Here is a 19,276-nt window from a genome sequence, read left to right on the forward strand (position 1 = left end):
AAAACCGCTCCATTGTCAGGTATTTCACAGTCTCCCAGTGTAGCCCAGCACACAAGCAGCGTGTGCTGGGCTGCTGTGGATGGGGAGCTGTGCCTGGACCCGGGTAAGTAGTATCCGCTCGTGGTTCCCCCCTCCCATCTCTGAAGCCCTGTGTATGGGCGATCGGCTGACCACCCGTACACACTTGCCGATGGACAGATATGTCTGGAGGAATATTTGTCCATTGGCTATGCAGCACAGCCAATGCAATATGTCTGTGAACGATGTTGTTCACAGACATATCATCTGTACACAGTGGCCGACGGGGGCACGATATATTGGCCGATCAATTGATCAGCCAATATATCAGCCAGTGAGTACCCAGCATAACAGTGAGATTACAAAAGTAAACAACCATTTGTGAAACTAGAGTTCAATGAGGGGCAATAAGGAGAAAACTCCAATAAAGTTTATTGAGGAGTTTGCTGGGCTTGTTCACTGCATACCTCGGAGACTTCATGATCCAGGGCCAACCTGTGATTTGGCAGGAATGGAATTCTACTATTAATCTGGATTTCTAGGACAAAGGTCTAAGAAGCATGAAAATACCAAGTCTTATGTATCCAACTGCGAAGGAAGAGGAAGAAACCCAAACATGCAGTTGCTTTTCTGGCTTGTGGGACTACAATGTGATTTTGATATGTTTAGTGCAGGACAGGGGAGAGCAGAGGTGGATCATGCAGACAGTACAAAGGAAAGCAGCCGCAGAGAAATCGTGGACTTTAACATACAGATGGGAGCCCTACCTGTGCACCAGATTCATGTAGATGTAGAAGCCAGGAGGGCAGCATGGACTGACGTGAAGAGTGAAACGTATGTCAGCAGATCGGGATTATGCAGACTGCAGGAGAGGTACAAACAGACACTGGCGTCACAAGGGGGGTGCGGGTGCTGATAGGTGGCACCAAAGTGCTATATTCCCCTCGGTGACAGGAGCCGGGTGCTGCATTACGTGCAGCACTCGGCTCCTAGCTCAGTGAGAGAGCCGGCACGCAAACAGGATGGTCCCCAGGGGCAGCCTGCACCTCCAGCATCCCCCGGTGTAACAAAAAATGGGGGTTCGGCCTGCAGGCCATGCCCCACGCAGGAGGACATGCCCACCCGAAAGGCCACGCCCCCTAATTTTCCGGCGCACTGCTGCGCCCCGCACAGTGAGGGGTACCTACCCACACCAGGTGCGATTTCAGGTAAGAACGCCACTGCAAACAGAATATATGTGCACAATCAAATAAGAGTTTTTTTTGCATAATTTTGAGCTAAGTTATCGGCTTGCACACCACGTCCAGGTAACCTCATCATCAGGTAAATCCCTAACATTCAAGGGGTTCAAGTCCAGGGTGCGGGACACCCCCAAGCCAGCCCAACCAAACCACCCCAAGACACCACCCTCCTCTATATAGACTGCAGGAGAGGGCCAGGGATCAGCGGCAGTGGCACTGTCAGAGGAGCTACCACATTGAAGAGGATCCCAGCTGTGGGAAGCTGCCTTGAGGACCCCGCAGTGAGGACCCCTCCTGGAAGTCCCCGGTGCAATGAGGACCCGGCCGGAGAGCTGATGTTGCTGGATGAGGAGAGCGCTGCCAGGAGCGCTGGGAGGATTGGCCGCTGACCGGACCCCTTTTAGGAGACTGCTGCCGCGGAAGACAGAAGGGATGCTGTGGGCATATAGGACAGCCACTGAAGTGAGACTGTGAGAACCCCTGTCAGAAGGGCGGCACTTGTCTGACAGGATGGAGCACTGAAGACCAGGTAAGAGAGGCAGAAGACATGGGGTGGCTCCAGGAGATTGAGGGATAGCTCCATCCCATGCACATACAATGAGGGCATCACAGAGAAAGGACCTGGAGCTAGGCAAATGACCAGTGACAGGGAGGCTGTTGCTGCAGTGCTGCTGTTATCATCAAGAGGGGAAGTGCTGTGTCAGATTGGAGAAGGACCAGTCCTCGTGAATACTACCAGGACCCCTGTTGACTGACACAGAGTTTGGCCGGGGCTGCCTGTGTAGAGGCTGCTGCTACTGCTGTGAGAGGAAGGTGCCACAGAGACCAGAGGAAGATTGCTGCCAGGCAGGGGAGCAGCCCAGTGCAGTGAATTCCATCCTGGTCAGTGCAGGTGGCTATGGGGAGCTGGAGAATGTTGCCTGCTGTTTTGAAGTCTCAGGGGAGCCACCCCAGAGGGTGAGATGTACTATCCACTGTTAGCTTCTTGTACATGGGAGTCAGCGCACATCCCTAGTTTTTCCCATAACTACCTTGCAAGTACTAGAATAGCCTGCATGTTATTGAACTTGCTACTGAAAAGCTGTTTTATATTGCAAAGTATTGTTTTTATGTAACTACATCATTTGACTGTTTACCCATAAAGTAAGTATTATTCATTTCTGAGTCCAAAGTAAAATAGTGTTGGACCCTCCTTCATTGGGGTAAATTTACTAAGGGTTGAGTTTGTGTGAATTTGCAAACTCACGTGAGTTTAGGCATTTTTTTTATCTCGCAAATTTACTAAAGACAAACTTAAGTGAGTTCTCTTTTTTCACTGTTAAAACTCATGTGAGTTTGCAAACTCAAATAAAACTCACCATCGGCCAAAATCGGAAGTACTTTAGATGAAAAAGATGCAACCCGCAAATTTACTAAAATTCGAGTTTCCAATCTCGTGTGAGATTGTGGCAAACTCACTGTGAAATAGAAGTTTTAAACACTCACCTCCTGAGCTGCGAGTTTGGCTGAAATATACACAAATCATTGTGATATGTGTTTTTTATTTTTTACTTTTTTAAGTAGGGTTAATTATTTTAAAAAAATGATGTGAGGTTCCCCCCCAAAAGACTAACCAGCCCCGGACTTGCCAGCCTGTCCTGGTACCTAAAATTACAGGGAACAAAACGAGTAGGGTTCCACCGTGAGTTTGTAAGATAGAAAACACTGCAATCTCGGGTGAGTAATCTCACCTAAACTCTTTTTAAACTCACCTTTAAACTCTCCTCTAAACTCGCAATTTGGAAGAAAATTTGTGAGTTTGATAAGGGAAAACTCACCCGAATTTTGGTGAAGCAAAGTGAGTTTAAAAACTAAAAAAATCGGCCAAACTCGAATCTTAGTAAATTTACCCCATTGTGTGGTCCTTGTGTCTGCAAAAAGGGTAACCCTCACTATCAGGCTTGCCTCTCTGATTCCCGGCAAGGGTTTAATGAAAGGCGTTGAAATCCCGACGCCTGTCATTTTCCCTAAGCCGGGAGCCCGACACCCGACTTACCGATCGAAGGTTTAGGGTTCCCGGGGGGGACTTAGGAGTAGGCACCCCGTCGGGAGGTTAGTTTTAGGCTAGGGGAAGGGAGGGTTAGGGTTAAGCACCCCCTTCCCGGGTGACTTAGGTTTAGGTGGCGGGGAAGGGGGGGTTAGCTTTAAGTACTTAGAGGGAGGATTAGGGTTAGGCATTTGGGGGGGAGGTTAGGGTTAGGCACCCCTAAGGGAGGGTTAGGGGGTAGAATTAGGTTAGTTAGTAATTACCTTAGGACAATTGGGATTTACTCCTCTGTCGGGCTGCCGCTGTCGGGATTTGAACCGCTGGTCATACTGAATCCATGGCATGCATGTACTAATCAGGTTAAAGTTTTATTAAGAGCAAAACAAAAAATTATGGGAAACACATTTTATTTTAAATCTGTAATACATGAAAATCTGTGGAAATCTTCAATAACCCTCTGAAATGAATTGTTTTCATGTTTAATCTCTCCTGAAAAATAACTGAAGTAGTTTAAACGTATTAAAGCACTGGGCCATGAGTTAATATATGTCAGGGTTTGGAAGGATCTCTGAAACAATCTAAGTAGTAACAAATGAAGCCTGATATTTTCTAATAGACCTCGTGTCACTTGCGTTCTGTCAAACTTTAGAAAAAGTCATTTTAATCTCAAAGCCGTGCTTTCCAATATGAATCTAAGTAATTTCGGCTGTAACCATTGACAAGAAATATATCGGCAAGTCATGTGTACTGTGAGATAAAGTCTGTCAGTCCTCTGCAAATCTGTACAGAAATCCCATAGATCCCATAAATCCTGCATGGAAGGTACGGTACGTTAATGATTATTGGCTGTAGAATGCAAATACGGTGTCAGACTAGTGTCTATCTATTAGCGACTTACTAGATATTACTGATAATGCAGTCGCACAGCAGATTACCAGCAGGAAGGTGGCCTGATATATGTTGTTTGGCTTTTTATTTTTGCAGCCTTTCCATTGCAGTGGACATTAATATAAGACAACATGTGAATTAAGGGTGTGCACCGGCCACTTTTCATGTTTTGTGTTCTGGATCTGGATCTTTCTTCGTGTTTTGGATCTGGATTGGTTTTGCCAAAACCACCCTTTCGGGTTTTGTGTTTTGGTTTTGGATCTATATTTCTTTGTAAAAAGCATAAAAACAGCTAAAATCACAGAATTTTTATTTTTTTTTCGTTCCTACGCTATCATTAACTTCAATGACATTAATTTTCACTCATTTCCAGTCTATTCTGAACACCTCACACCTCACAATATTGTTTTTAGGCCAAAAGGTTGCACCAAGGTAGCTGGATGACTATTCTAAGCGACATAAGTGGGCAGCACAAACACGTGGCCCATCTAGGAGCGGCACTGCAGTGGCAGACAGGATGGCAATTTGAAAAACTAGATCACAAAGAATACATAATGCAAAGAATAAAAAGAGTGCAAGATGGAATTGTCCTTGGGCTCTCCCACCCACCCTTATGTTGTATAAACAGGACATGCACACTTTAACAAACCAATCATATAAGCTCCTGGGTCTGCCACACGACTGTGGCTGAAATGATTGGTTCATTTGGGCCCCCACAAAACAAGCTGGCAATTAATCTGTCCCTGCACAAACTGGCTCTACAGAGGCAAGATGTCGTCCTCATCCTCAACCACCGGATACCTCACCCTCTTCAGTGTTGTGTACATCCTCATCCTCACAGAGTATTAATTCGTCCCTGCTGGAATCCACCACCACAGGTCCCTCTGTACTTTCTGGAGGCTGGTATTCCCAGAAGAATTGATAATTCATTTTGATGAACATCATCTTCTCCACATTTTGTGGAAGCAACCACCTACGCCTTTCACTGACAAGGTTCCCGGCTGCACTAAAACCTCTTTCAGAGTACACACTGGAGGGGGGGCAACTTAGGTAAAATAGAGCCAGTTTGTACAGGGGCCTCCAAATTGCCTCTTTTTCCTGCCAGTACAGGTACAGACTTGTCTGACATGCCTACTTGGATGCTGTCACCGATGTAATCCTCCACCATTCTTTCAATGGTGAAAGCATCATATGCAGTGACAGTAGACATGTCAGAAATTGTTGGCAGGTCCTTCAGTCCACACCAGATGTCCAAACTTGGTCCTGCCTGCCCTGCATCACCGCCAGCAAGTTGGTTAGGATATCTAAGTTGTTTCCTGGCAGCCCCAGTTGTGGGAGAAAATGAAGAAGGAGCTGTTGCCGTGTCACGTTCCGCTTCAGCTGACAGTGTTTTCACCAGCAGGTCTTTGCACCTCTGCAGGCTTGTGTCCGCTGGAAAGAGAGACACCAAGTAGGCTTTAAACCTAGGATCAAGCACGGTGGCCAAAATGTAGTGCCCTGATTTCAACAGATTGACCACCCTCGAATCCTGGCAAAGCTTCATCCACAAGTCCCACATACTGAGTGGAATCACTCCGTCTTAGCTCCTCTTTCACTTTCTAGCAACTGCTTCTGCAAAAGCCTGATAAAGGGAATGACCTGACTCAAGCTGGCAGTGTCTTCACGTGTGGCAAGTTCGAAGGGCTGGAGAACCTTGCACAACACAGAAATCATTCTCAACTGCACTTTAGTCAGGTGCATACCCCTTACTTTGCCTATGTCGTAGGTGGATGTATAGGCTTGAATGGCCTTTTGCTGCTCCTCCATCCTCTGAAGCATATAGAGGGTTGAGTTCCACCGCATTACAACCTCGCTTCAGGTGATGGCAGGGCAGGTTCAAGAGTGTCTGCTGGTGCACCAGTCTTTGGCACGCAGTCGCTGAATGGCAAAAGTGCCCCGAAAGTGTCTCCTACACGGCCCTGTAATTTTTCAAAAAATTCTGCATCACCAAATTTATTGTGTGAGCAAAACATGGGACGTGCTGGAATTTACAGAGATGTAATGCACGCACAATATTGCTGGCATTGTCAGATATCACAAATCTCCAGGAGAGTCTAAGTGGGCAAGCCATTGGGCAATGATTTCCCTCAGTTTCTCTAAGAGGTTTAAAGTGCCTCTTACTGAAACCGGTGATACACAGCTTAGCCTGCCTTGGAACAAGCTGGTGTTTCTGAGATGCTGCTACTGGTGACGCTGCTGTTGTTGCTGCGTAAGGCGATACATCTACCCAGCGGGCTGTCACAGTCATATAGTCCTTAGTCTGCCCTGTTCCACTTGTCCACATGTCCGTGGTTAAGTGGACATTGGGTACAACCGCATTTTTTAGGACACTGAGGACACTTTTTCTGACGTCTCTGTACATTCTCGGTATCACCTGCCTAGTGAAGTGGAATCTAGACGGGATTTGGTACTGAGGACACACTACCTCCATCAATTGTCTAAATCCCACTGCATAATGGCAGATACCGGACACAAGTCTAACATCAACATAGCTGTCAAGGCCTCAGTTATCCGCTTTGCAACAGGATGACTGCTGTCGTACTTCATCCTCCTCGCTAAGGACTGTTGGAGGGTCAATTGTGTTTAGTAAAAATATGGGTGTTCCAACTTCCTCTCTTGGATGATGAACGACTCCCAGCAGCAACAGCAGTAGTGGCAGCAGTAGGCGTAGCAATGCAGGATCTTCCGGAGGAATCCTGGATAAGAGAGGAGTCAGTCAAGCCAGTGACATGGCCTGCAGGACTACTTCCGATCCTGATTGAGGAGGAAATTGACAAGGAGGGAGTTGCTGGTGTGGTTTGCAGGTGCTTGGATACAACAGGACAAATGGATTTAGGTGTCCCTGGACTGCTTAAGGTCTTAGCCACAGCTTCTGAACTTGACAGTGACTTTTCATGAACGCACTGCAGGTGACGTATAAGGGAGGATGTTCCTAGGTGATTAACGTCCTTACCCCTACTTATAAAGCTACATATGGAAAGACAGTTGTCCGGATTTGGATAGAAATAATTCCAGACCAAAGAGGTGGATTTTTTGGTCTTCTGCCCAGGCATGATGATGGCCTTTTTCATCCCATGGACAACAACTGTCTCCCCCGGTGCCTGAATTAAACAAACCACATCACCATCAGAATCCTCCTCATCAACTTCCTCCTCCACGCCAGCTACACCAATATCCTCATCCTGTTGTACTTCAGCAGTGACATCTTCAATTTGCATATCAGCAACTGGACTGTGGGTGCTCTTTCCAGCACTTGCACAGGGTGTGCAAATGGTGGAAGGAGCCACCTCTTCCCGTCCAGTGTTGGGAAGGTCAGGCATTGCAACCGCCGCCACACTTGGACTCCTTGGGGATTTGTGATATCTTCTTAGAACGCACAGTTCTTTGCTGTGCTTTTGCCAGCTTAAATCTTTTAATTTTCTAGCAGGAGGAGGGCTTCCATCATCATGTGAAGCTGAACCACTAGTCATTAACATAGGACAGGGCCTTAGCCGTTCCTTGCCACTCCGTGTCTTAAATGGCATTTTGGCAAGTTTACGTTTCTCCTCAGATGATTTAAATTAATTTTTTTGGGTCATTTTACTGAACTTTGGCTTTTTGGATTTTACATGCCCTATACTATGACATTGGGCATCGGCCTTGGCAGATGACGTTGATGGCATTTCATCGTCTATGATGACAGCAGCTTCAGCACTAGGAGGAAGTGGTTCTTGATCTTTCCCTATTTTATCCTCCAAATTTTTGTCCTCCATTATTTTTATGGAGTGCATTATTTTTATGGAGTGAATAACCCCTGTAAAAAATACTTGGATTAATTAAATCACCCCTTTTTATTTGTAGACTGGAGTGAATACACAGCACACCACACAGGGCAGTCCCTGTAAAAATTATTTGGATGAATTTAATAACCCCTGTAAAAATTATTTGGATGAATTAAATCACCCTTTTTTATTTGGAGTGAATATACACAGGGCACAGGGCAGCATACCCCTACACCACACAGGGCAGCCCCTATAAAAATTATTTGAATTGATTAAATAACCCCTGTAAAAATTATTTGGATTAATTAAATAACCCCTTTTTATTTGGAGACTGGAGTAACCCCTGTAAAAATAATTTGGATGAATTAAATCACCCCTTATTATTTGGAGATGGAGTGAATACACAGCACACCACACAGGGCAGCCCCTGTAAAAATCATTTGGATGAATTTAATAACCCCTGTAAAAATGATTTGGATGAATTAAATTACCCTTTTTTATTTGGAGTGAATATACACAGGGCACAGGGCAGCATACCCCTACACCACACAGGGCAGCCCCTATTAAAATTATTTGGATGAATTATATAACCCCTGTAAAAATAATTTGGATGAATTAAATCACCCCTTTTTATTTGAAGACTGGAGTGAATACACAGCACACCACACAGGGCAGCCCCTGCAAAATTTATTTGAATTAATTAAATAACCCCTGTAAAAATTATTTGGATTAATTAAATAACCCCTTTTTATTTGGAGACTGGAGTGACCCCTGTAAAAATAATTTGGATGAATTAAATCACCCCTTTTATTTGGAGACTGGAGTGAATACACAGCACACCACACAGGGCAGCCCCTGTAAAAATTATTTGAATTAATTAAATAACCTCTGTAAAAATTATTTGGATTAATTAAATAACCCCTTTTTATTTGGAGACTGGAGTGACCCCTGTAAAAATAATTTGGATTAATTAAATCACCCCTTTTTATTTGGAGACTGGAGTGAATACACAGCACATCACACAGGGCAGCCCCTGTAAAAATTATTTGGATGAATTAAATAACCCCTGTAAAAATTATTTGGATGAATTAAATCACCCCTTTTTATTTGCAGACCGGAGTGAATACACAGCACAGGGCAGCCTACCCCTACACCACACAGGGCAGCCCCTGTAAAAAAAATTTTGGACTGAATATACAGCACAGAACAGCACCACTGGACTGGACTGGACTGATACAGCAGAGCAGGACACCCCCAGGCTGATACAGCAGCACAGCACCACTGGACTGGACTGATACTGGAGAGCAGGTGCCCCCAGACTGATACAGCAGAGCAGGTCGCCACGCCACGCCACTTTCCCACAGACACTAGAGAGACACATCCTCTCACTACCCTCTCAAGGACTGGAGTGAAGATGGCAGGGTGGGCAGCACAAAATGTACAAAGTCCGGATCTCGTGAGAATCTGACACCAGGATGATGATGTTTTGCCTCGTTCCGGTAACTGAGTCTGGCAGGAAAACCCGAGCCAGACTCAGTTCCCGGCTTGGATAGGGGGGGCTCGGATTTCGAAAATCCAAACCTGTGAATATGGTGCATTGGCTTTTGGATCGATGATCATAGTTTGTTGTGAACATGGACAGTGCAGATTTATCACTGCAGTGCCTAACGATAATGTATGCCCAGTGCCCCTCTGCATTAAGGTTTGAATATGCCTTAATGGCAGGGCCAGATTAAAGATTACACGAAGCTACAGAAAATGTTTGGGTGTGGCCAGTACCACGTGGATGTGTACACCAACTACATTGTCAGCCTCAATGTCTCTCTAAATATGTAAATGTAGAATATTAGTATTTTGTGAGTGGTAGATTGTCCCACTGGGAACAAGGGACAGTTCCCTCTGGGTTGGCGGCCCGGTTTGGAGATGCCCCAGTCCTCTCTTTCTCACAGAGGTATTGGTGCCTAGCCTGTTACAAGGTGCAGGTTGGAGCCTCCAGCAAGGACATAGCAGTTTGGCAGAGGCACAACCTCCAACTTGCACATGGCGCATGAACGAGATCCAGCGTTGCATCTTTTCTCATCTCAATCCACTATGCACCAGATGTGACAGTATGATGGCAGCCAATAAGCACCTTATACAAGCAACTGTGTCAAACTGAAACTTATGTACTAACTACTTGAATAATTGCACTCTGCCCAAGGCCTTCCTATGGTCAAATACTTAATTTAATATACATCCTCAGCTGTCCGCACAGCCCAGGGTGACTGATCCCTATATCATTATCCATGTCCCATTGGCCCTGACAGGACCTGTGCTTACTCTGGCTGTGACCTAGTGACTGGGGACACCAGCCAGACCCATAGTTTTGTGGAGAGCTCACAACTGAAGCTTAAGCAACCCCGTTCCCTTACCCAGCTATGATGGGATCTATACATGAACTCTCCCAGCTGCATAACCTGTTATGGATAAATGAGAACAAAAGTTCACTTTTCTACAAAATCCACACCCAGTCATACCCGTCTTCTATTATCTCCCCAAAATGCACAAGGACCCTAGACATCCGCCTGGACATCCGATTGCCTCAGGCATTAATCCCTTATGGTCAATCTAGCACAGTATGCAGTTTTCTTTCTACAAGACAATGTCAAATCACTACCATCCTACATCAGAGACACCACTGATATAATCAACACTCTGGGTACCATTGAATGGCAGCCAGATTTTTGGTCAGGTACTTGTGACGTCAGTTCACTCTACACCGTGATTAAACACACACAAGGTTTAGAGAGTGCTAAGTATTATCTGGAGAGAGATGGGACATTAGAACAGACTAAGATTGAGTTTTCATTGGGGCCATCGACTTCATATTACACCACAATTGCCTGTGGTTTGATGGTACATTTTACCATCAGACCATGGGTACTGCCATGGGATCGCAAGTCGCCCCTAGTTATGCCAAGCTCTTTATGGGCAAGTGGGAGGAGGAACACATATGGAGGGGGCATGACTTTGGGGCAAACCTGATCCTATGGAGGAGGTACATAGATGACATCATACTTATATGGAAGGGCTCCAAACTATCACTAGAAGAATTCATAAACCATATCAACAACAATAACCACAATTTGAGATTCATGATGCACATCAGTAGGGACGCAGTGGTTTTTCTGGATCTCGAGATATACATTGAAAATAACACACTGCACACCAAAACCTACAAGAAGGATGTAGATGTTAACAGCTACATTTTATCTAACAGTGGCCATTACAAGAGCTGGCTAGATAACATACCGAAAGGGCAATTTAAGAGGATAAGGAGAAATTGCTCAAAATACAAAGATTATAACACACAAGTACTAGAAATGAGTGCACATTTCACCAATAAAAAATTTGATCCTTCACTGGTACAACAGGCTTTCATAGAGGCAGGGCAATTGGATAGGAGATCCAAACAGGTAACACTACGAACAAAACATCCCATCAACAGGAAGTTCATTTTATCACTCAATTCAATGTCAGGTTAGGAATATCCTTAGTAAACATTGGGATCTCCTACTAGATGAGGATTTAAATAAAGTCCTTGGCAAAACACCAAGAGTCAATTATTGGAAAGCGCCATACATCAAAAGCAAAATAGTGAAGAATCACATCCCACCACAAACAGCAATTCAAAAAACAATATCGTTCACGGGACAAAAGAGGGGTTTCCACTATTGTGACAAATGTGCTGGCTGCAAAGTAACACATTCCCATAGCTGCAAAAAGGTGACACACCTTCACTCATGCACGAATGACAAAAGTTTCATAATCAAACAAAACATGTCATGCGAATCCCATGGTGTCATTTCTCTGTTGAGATGTGAGTGTAGCCTCGAATACATAGGTCGGACAATTAGACCACTTAAGACACGTATTTACGAACACGTCAGGAACATAAAAATAGGGTAGGATAACCACAGTGTCTAAACATTTTAAAGATAAGCATAATTCAGACCCCACAAATTTGTTCTTCATGGCTATTGAGCAGCCACATGCCAACTGGAGAGGGGGAGATCATTTGAAGGTCACAGACAAACAAGAAATGAAATGGGTTCACACCCTGCACACCATGGCTCCAAAAGGTATGAATATTGAATTAAATAATAGAATCCTAATCAACTAGTCTCCTTTACAACATGGGTCTTAGAGACAATCCTTTCTGTCTACATTTCCTGCTTGCCGCACTTGGTTCCCCCCTTATGCCTCTCATTTCCACAATTCCCCTTCCTATATTACCCCCCCCCCTCTCCTTTCCTCTTTCCCCCTACCTTCTCTGTACCCTTGTGGCTCAATATGTGTTTGTGAGTTCTCTTCTCACTCACCTATTTTTGATCTAACGTAGTACACTTAAAACATCTACAGCATAGATACACTAAAAAAAACCATTTAAATACACATCAAGTCTAAAATATAGACAATAACAGCCAAACTCATGTTTTGCATTCAGACCTACCATATGAAGAAAAAGTTTGTCACACGCTTTTTGAAATTCACTTATCTATTTATTTATTTATTTATATAAATTGATTTAAACTTCCAGATATGCACCATACACATCTATTCAATATCACATAAACTACTAAGAGGGACAGTGACCAACATTTCATGCATATCATTCACCCATACATAAGGGACATTACGATCCCCGGGACATAAATCTCCGGCTACTGCAGTCTGTTAATCATGCAGACACTATGGATATACCTCACATAGGATTGGCTGACCCTTAGCACATAAACCAGGCATGCAGAAGCACACACCCATCTTGAAGAAGGCAGTCTTTGGCCGAAACACGTCGTCACATGGTACTCAGCACACATAACTGAAGACTTGCTGTGGAACTAGTGCACGGTTTCACGCTTTGGCAGTTTCTCCCACGCAGGACTCTTTACCTGACAAACCAACAGGCTTTATTCCAACACCTCAGAAGAAGGAGATCCTTCTGCTCCCGCTGCTGGATGCTGGAAACGTTCCACGCTATCAGGGCTGAGAGTTACCATCATCTCTCCCCCTCCCCTTGGGGCTATTCAAGATACAGAAGGTGGCCAGAATCCAAACATGTCCACCGGTAAGCGCTCACGCGGGACGCCGCGGCTGCAAACTGACATCCGACTGTGTTTACTTTACACATAGACCGTGGGGGGACACGTATGAATATTTGAACATATGTAAAGGGACCTTGCTATTACGAGGTTTACTTACATCCCCAACTCACTTAAGCAGCATAGCACAATCAACAACCAGCCTAACTCCACATAGGGTGACGTATATATATACGGAGAGTAACCCCCTTCAAGGGCACACTTACCACCCAGAATATACCCCAATATTATATCCACAAATAAGACTCCACAGATTTCAGCTGCTGCACCTTAGTTGCATATAAGGAGACGTAGTACTGAACAAACACTATGGATAGAGGCACCTTAAAGCAGCCATCTAACTTCCCTAGCAACCATTCCCGCTCCTTGGGATTTTACATAGTGATAGTTCACAGACTGGAGCATTGTGTCTGCCAGAACAATAAATATTATACATTATTTCTACCAATATCACGCATTTGTCATTATTAATTATCATACTGACTGACACCCACACACAATTCTTTGGCCAATTACCCCAGGTGAGCGCTGAGTACATATTCCCTGCTTATACTTGCAGAACCTGTTAGCCACCTGTGATGTGAATGACTTCGGGCTGGTGAGACTTTGCCGCGGTGTGCAGGTATCTAGAAGAACAACCCCAGCTGGTCTGGTCGCTGTTCCGCAGTCTCGATGTGGATCATGATGGACTTTTCTTACCGGTTCGAGGAGGTGTCCGAAGCCCAGAACCAGTACTCATTCTAGCCACCAGCACCACCAGGTAGTCAGCATTTGGAGAAGGTAACATGGTGTGGTAAGAAAAACATAGATGTGTCGGTCCATTTTAACGCCATTTTTAGGACATGCATAAATCAGCCACTGCATCCTTGCTCACAGCAAGAGAGCCCTTTGCGTGTCTAGAGACCCTCTGTGTCTGTGGCATGTTAGACTTACTCAGAAGGCTGATGGCCGCCTGATCTGTGTTCCATGTTTCTGGTTTTGTGGGTGAGCGGCAGATGTGAGATGCTTTCAGTGGTCGTCTCTAAGCACTGGACAGCAAGTACTGTAAGTCATTAGCATATTTTCGCAATTGCGATTGGTGAGAGATCCCAGTTGCTATTGCATTAGCATACATCTCTGAATCAGGCCAAGAGTGGGTTAAAAGCCCCCTCCCAAGTTATGGAGATGGTGCCTCCAGTATTGCAATGTTTTCATGGATGACTTGCTATTGCGGACCCATCTATGTGCAGATGTTCCCCACCTCCTTTAGGTGGGTGTGAGCTTTGAAAGGGCTTATTCAAAATACACTATTGCTATGGGGCCCACAAAGTCCTAGTTACACCCCTGAATATAGCTTTTATTTAAGTAACAATCAATCAATAGACTTACAATGTAACAGCAGATTGTTGAAAAAAGGTAGATCAATATACTATATAACTGTTGTTAAGCTGATATGAGCAACCACTATTTTATAATACTGTGTAGATCGCCAAAGGAGAGATATATCAAACCTTTGAGAGATATTAAATAGAGAAGATACCCATAGCAACCAATCAGCTTCCATCACTCACAAAATTTACAGAGTCTATATATACTGGATAATTACCCTGTATAGTTACGTATATAGCATGAACAATTGCATTATACTGTATATATGCTATCAGCTGCTTGAACACCAGCAAATTGATTCCCTCCAGATCTTATCACAACATCGTGTGAAAGTTATTACTACATTAGAAATATAAAATATCTGTACATAGCTAACCTTAAATGGTTCCAGGCTGCTTATAGTAATGACTTCTCTTCTCCATTCATCTTTATGGGTCGCTTTCTGTATCCAAATGACGTTAACCTCATCTTGAGTCTGCATTTGCAGTCCCACAACAAGCATCGAGCTTACATCGGCAAAGTAGTGATAAAATCTCAGCTAGAGAGGGAAAAGATAAAAAAAAGCAATATAAATATGTATATATATATATATATATATATATATATAATGTATATATATTACAAAAAGTCCTAAATATACAGTAAAAACAAAGATCACAAAAATACAAAGTATATTAATGTGATAGCTTACCTGACAGGGAATCCTCTCCTCAGTTGGAAGGAATCTTCTACTTCTCAAAATTGCTTTGGTGCCAAGTGCATTGTCTGATGAGTATGCCAGAAAATGAGCTGTTGGAAATAGAAACACACGTACAGTCTTTGATATTGTTGTATTCTTGTTTTAGTCTTTTGCTGTTTGATATAAGATACATTTTTCAAATCACTAAATTTTAAATTACAACCACAGGTAAGAGTTCTAAATAAAGTCATTTTTCGAAAACAACCCCTACCGTGACCATTTAAAAGTATACAAAAGATATATTGATGATATCCTAATCATCTGGGATGGGAATGAAGCTGTTTTTTCAGAGTTTTTCCAATACATCTCGAAGAATACACTGATATTAAAATTTACTCATCATTGTGATAAAAGTTCAAATAGAATTTTTGGATCTAGTACTTACAGATAAAAAATCTACAATCACAACATGCAAGTGTATAAAAAACGTGGATACAAACAGCTATCTGCATTTTAAAAGCTGTCATGCTCGAAGTTGGAAGACTAACATCCCATATTCACAGTTCTATAGGATAAAGAAGAACTGTAGTACCAAAATAGATTGTGAACAACAACTGAAGATCTATGAGGAACGATTTTGAGAATACCCAGAAGAGGTTATACAGAAGGTTCTTACCAAAACACACGATACAGAAGTTCAAGAACAAGACCATCAAATAGCAACTAATAAATTTTCTATTCCATTTATCACTATGTACAATTGTCAAGAGGATGTTATAAGGAGGTCCTTGATAAGAAATTGGAATCATGATGGAATCAATCCTCAAGTAAATCTTACCTCTACATGCTCAAATTATTTATAGAAGACAAATAACCTCAAAGAAATTTTAGCTCCAAGTCTTTTGAATAATGACAACACACAGAAATCAGAACATTTTATTAGATGCCATGGCAGTTTTAAATGTGGCAGTTGTGACATCTGCGGGTTTCCTCACACAAGCAGGAAAACATGTTTTAATCATGACAATTCACAGGAATATGTTATTAAAGATTTTATAAATTGTAATTCTACAATGGTGATTTATTTACTCGAATGTACGTGCGGAACTAAATACGTGGGAAAGACTAAGAGACTGCTGAATTTGCGAATACAGGAAAATGTGCGGAACATTAAAAACAAACTCACTAATCATGCACTGTATAGGCACTTTATTGAAAAGCATAGATCTAATCCAGAGGATCTTACCTTTAAGGTCATAGAATTAGTGAAACAAGGAGAGAGAGGGGGTGATATACTAAACAAACTGTCACAACGCGAAATGTTCTGGATTTTTGCAATAAAAACTTTGGCCCCTTGAGGCTTTAATGAAAGTTTTAAAAATTGTACTTTTCTGTAGATGGCATCAAAGATCTCTTTTAATGATTCTTTTTTAATGCTCCCATTGTGTCTTCCCCTTTTTAATGTTCCTTCATGAAATGTTCCCTAGCTCTAGTTTTTAATCATCTTCTTTTTGTGTATATAGATCTTATCCTTCTTGATGAAATTCCCAATATAGGAGTTGTTTCACTCCCATAACCAAGATGGCCATATGGAAATTGAGATGGAGGGATCCATAGCTTTCTAAGATGGCTCTGCATTCCGGCTAATCAAGATGGCCATGCGCTCCAACAAGAAATAATGGCCGTGCGCTCCAACGAGAGAAAATGTCAGTGCGTTCCAAGCAGAATCAAGGATCAGGACAGAGCTGCACAGCATCTGCATTGATCTGTGCCATCCGCTTGGAAGAGTGCTAGACGTGTCCACCATCATATGTCTGGTACAATCGGGAAGACTTACTAGGCCCACATTGTTACGGAGGCCGGAAGTGACGTTCTTCCCAAGGAGTCCAGGAGTAAGAAGTGATGCGGTGTGCTCCACATGCGTTTCACCGTCATCTTTTTCACCTGTTATTGATGCCCAGTACCTTATAAACTATCTATAAGGATTTTTATGTGTTTACTCCAGACTATATGAATTGTTTTTCATAGCTTTCAACTTTTTATTATCGTGATTTTCACTGAAAACCAGACAGGAAATGAGGTCATCTTCTGTTAATGCAGGAAACCTCCCCCCTTTTTGTCCAGGTTACTATAAATATCTCCACACTGTCCACACAAGTTATCCCCTTGGTGCAGTCCCGACCACTGGACGAAATGCATTGGAACCTGGGACAGACTGCTCATCCCTAACTTCCCTAAATGGACAGATAAGCTCTATTGTATTTGTATAAGTTTTTTATTTTAACGTTTCTCTATAAGACACTATGGCCCAGATTTATCAATGAGTGATAGTCTTGTTTTCACTCATTACTAATCTTAAGGCTCATACACACTTAACAACATCACTGATGGAGCATATCGTTAAGTGTTTCCCCTGCACTGCCGGGCTCAATGTCGTTAACGACATTCAGCATACACACTAAACAATATCATTAACGATATCGTTCAGTGACGGGACTCTTCCTCATCCCCGACATTACACAACCTGACAATATAGTCAAGTTGCCCTGCAAGTACGGGCAATGAAAAACATTGTTACAGATCCACGGGAGCGCGCATCATTAATGATATCTTGCATACACACTGGACGATATTGAACGCGATGAATGATAATGATATCGTTATCGTTCAATTCATCATCTAGTGTGTATGCAGCTTTAAATGGTGCTCCAACCAATCGGCTCCTAACTGTCATTTTTCAAACACATGACAGTTAGGAGCTGATGGTTTGGAGCAGCATTTAAGATTTGTAATGAGAGATACCAAGAGTATCACTCATTATTAAATATGCCTCATCTATAATCTCCAGTTAATGAGGGTTATTTACTAACAATGCTCAAAGATGCCAATCTCACTGAAAGCATAGCAACACTTTTGCTTTCATTATTCAATTTATTTAGATAAAAGCTAATTTCTGATGGGTTGCTATGATTTTAGTGCAGATGTGGACCTTCGAGGAATGTTTGAGCTAACCACATACAAATAGAGATATTTTTTTAAGGAGCTAAAGGGCAATTGTTATTATTATCCACTAGATTGATGCTTATTTTGAATGCTTTCAATTATTATGGATAACTTTTATTTCTGAGGGACCATAAGAATTCTGGAACGCAGTACATAAGCATCCAACATACAGGACTACTTGGGTATAGAACAGATAAGACAGATGCAGACAAGACACAAACTGACATAGATACATAATTACAACATAAAAGATGTATAATTATGCAATAAAACATGAGGAGAGAGGACCCTGCTTGCAAGATCTTACATTGTAAGAGTTATTTCCTCTATAATCACTGTAGTCCGTGAAAGTTTTTTATTTAGAATTCTTTGGAGATTTTTGCGAACCATTAAGTAAATGTTTGAAAAATTGATGGCTGGAGGAAGTAATTAGGAGCATACTTTATAATTCAAGTGGTCGATTGTATTTTGATTGTTATTATGGATTTTTACCTTGCTCCTGTATACACCTGATACCGAGCCCAGGAAATGTATTCTAGCCTTCAATGTCATTTGTAATAGAATCTTTTGTTTTTAATAAATATGTACATTAGGTTACTCGTGAATCAATGATATATTGAATTTGGCTATTTTTTATCATAACAGTGTAGCAATTGTCCTTGAAGTCCCATAGGATTTTCCATAACCATCTTGAAGTTATAGCATACTGAATGTAAATATATTGGTTATAATATTATGAGCATTTGGAGTGAATTTCTTTCTCCCATTAAAATTATTTATATATGATCAATAAAATTGATACATATATTATCATTGGGCACCATTTATATCTGTATTATTTAGAAGTTATACTTGAAAAGATCTTAAGTTCTTTTAATTATCAAATTATTATTAATAATTTTTTTTTTTCTATATTTATATTATTTACTTATATTATTTTACCTATATAATACATAGTACCAGCTGGACAGCAAAAATGTCATATATAATAAACACAAAACAGAACAGTTATTGTCAGGGCTTGTCCTCAGTGTAAATCTGTGTCTATAGGTAAATCCAAGTGCTGGCGTATTTGTTTATATACCTGTTAAATGTGACCAAATTTTATTGTT

The 19,276-nt window shown here is 42.3% G+C and overlaps 1 protein-coding gene and 1 long non-coding RNA gene across 2 annotated transcripts in view; one reads left to right on the forward strand and one right to left on the reverse strand.

Annotated features, from left to right (window-relative positions):
• The window catches only part of LOC148517445 (uncharacterized), a 90,492-nt gene extending 71,648 nt beyond the window's left edge, over positions 1-18,844 (forward strand). Inside the window, exon 3 of the long non-coding RNA XR_015879286.1 lies at positions 16,685-18,844. This is a non-coding gene — a long non-coding RNA (uncharacterized LOC148517445). The remainder of the gene's footprint in view (positions 1-16,684) is intronic.
• MALRD1 (MAM and LDL receptor class A domain containing 1) overlaps positions 1-19,276 on the reverse strand; it is a 612,799-nt gene that overhangs the window by 585,542 nt on the left and 7,981 nt on the right. Inside the window, exons 2-3 of the mRNA XM_088478591.1 lie at positions 15,174-15,271; positions 14,859-15,020 (exon numbers count right to left, since the gene is read on the reverse strand). Coding sequence (XP_088334717.1) covers positions 14,859-15,020; positions 15,174-15,271 — 260 coding nt within the window. The remainder of the gene's footprint in view (positions 1-14,858; positions 15,021-15,173; positions 15,272-19,276) is intronic.

This window comes from Taudactylus pleione, unplaced genomic scaffold (genome assembly GCF_031769625.1).
Source record: "Taudactylus pleione unplaced genomic scaffold, aTauple2 ptg000216l, whole genome shotgun sequence".
Classification (NCBI taxonomy): domain Eukaryota; kingdom Metazoa; phylum Chordata; class Amphibia; order Anura; family Myobatrachidae; genus Taudactylus; species Taudactylus pleione.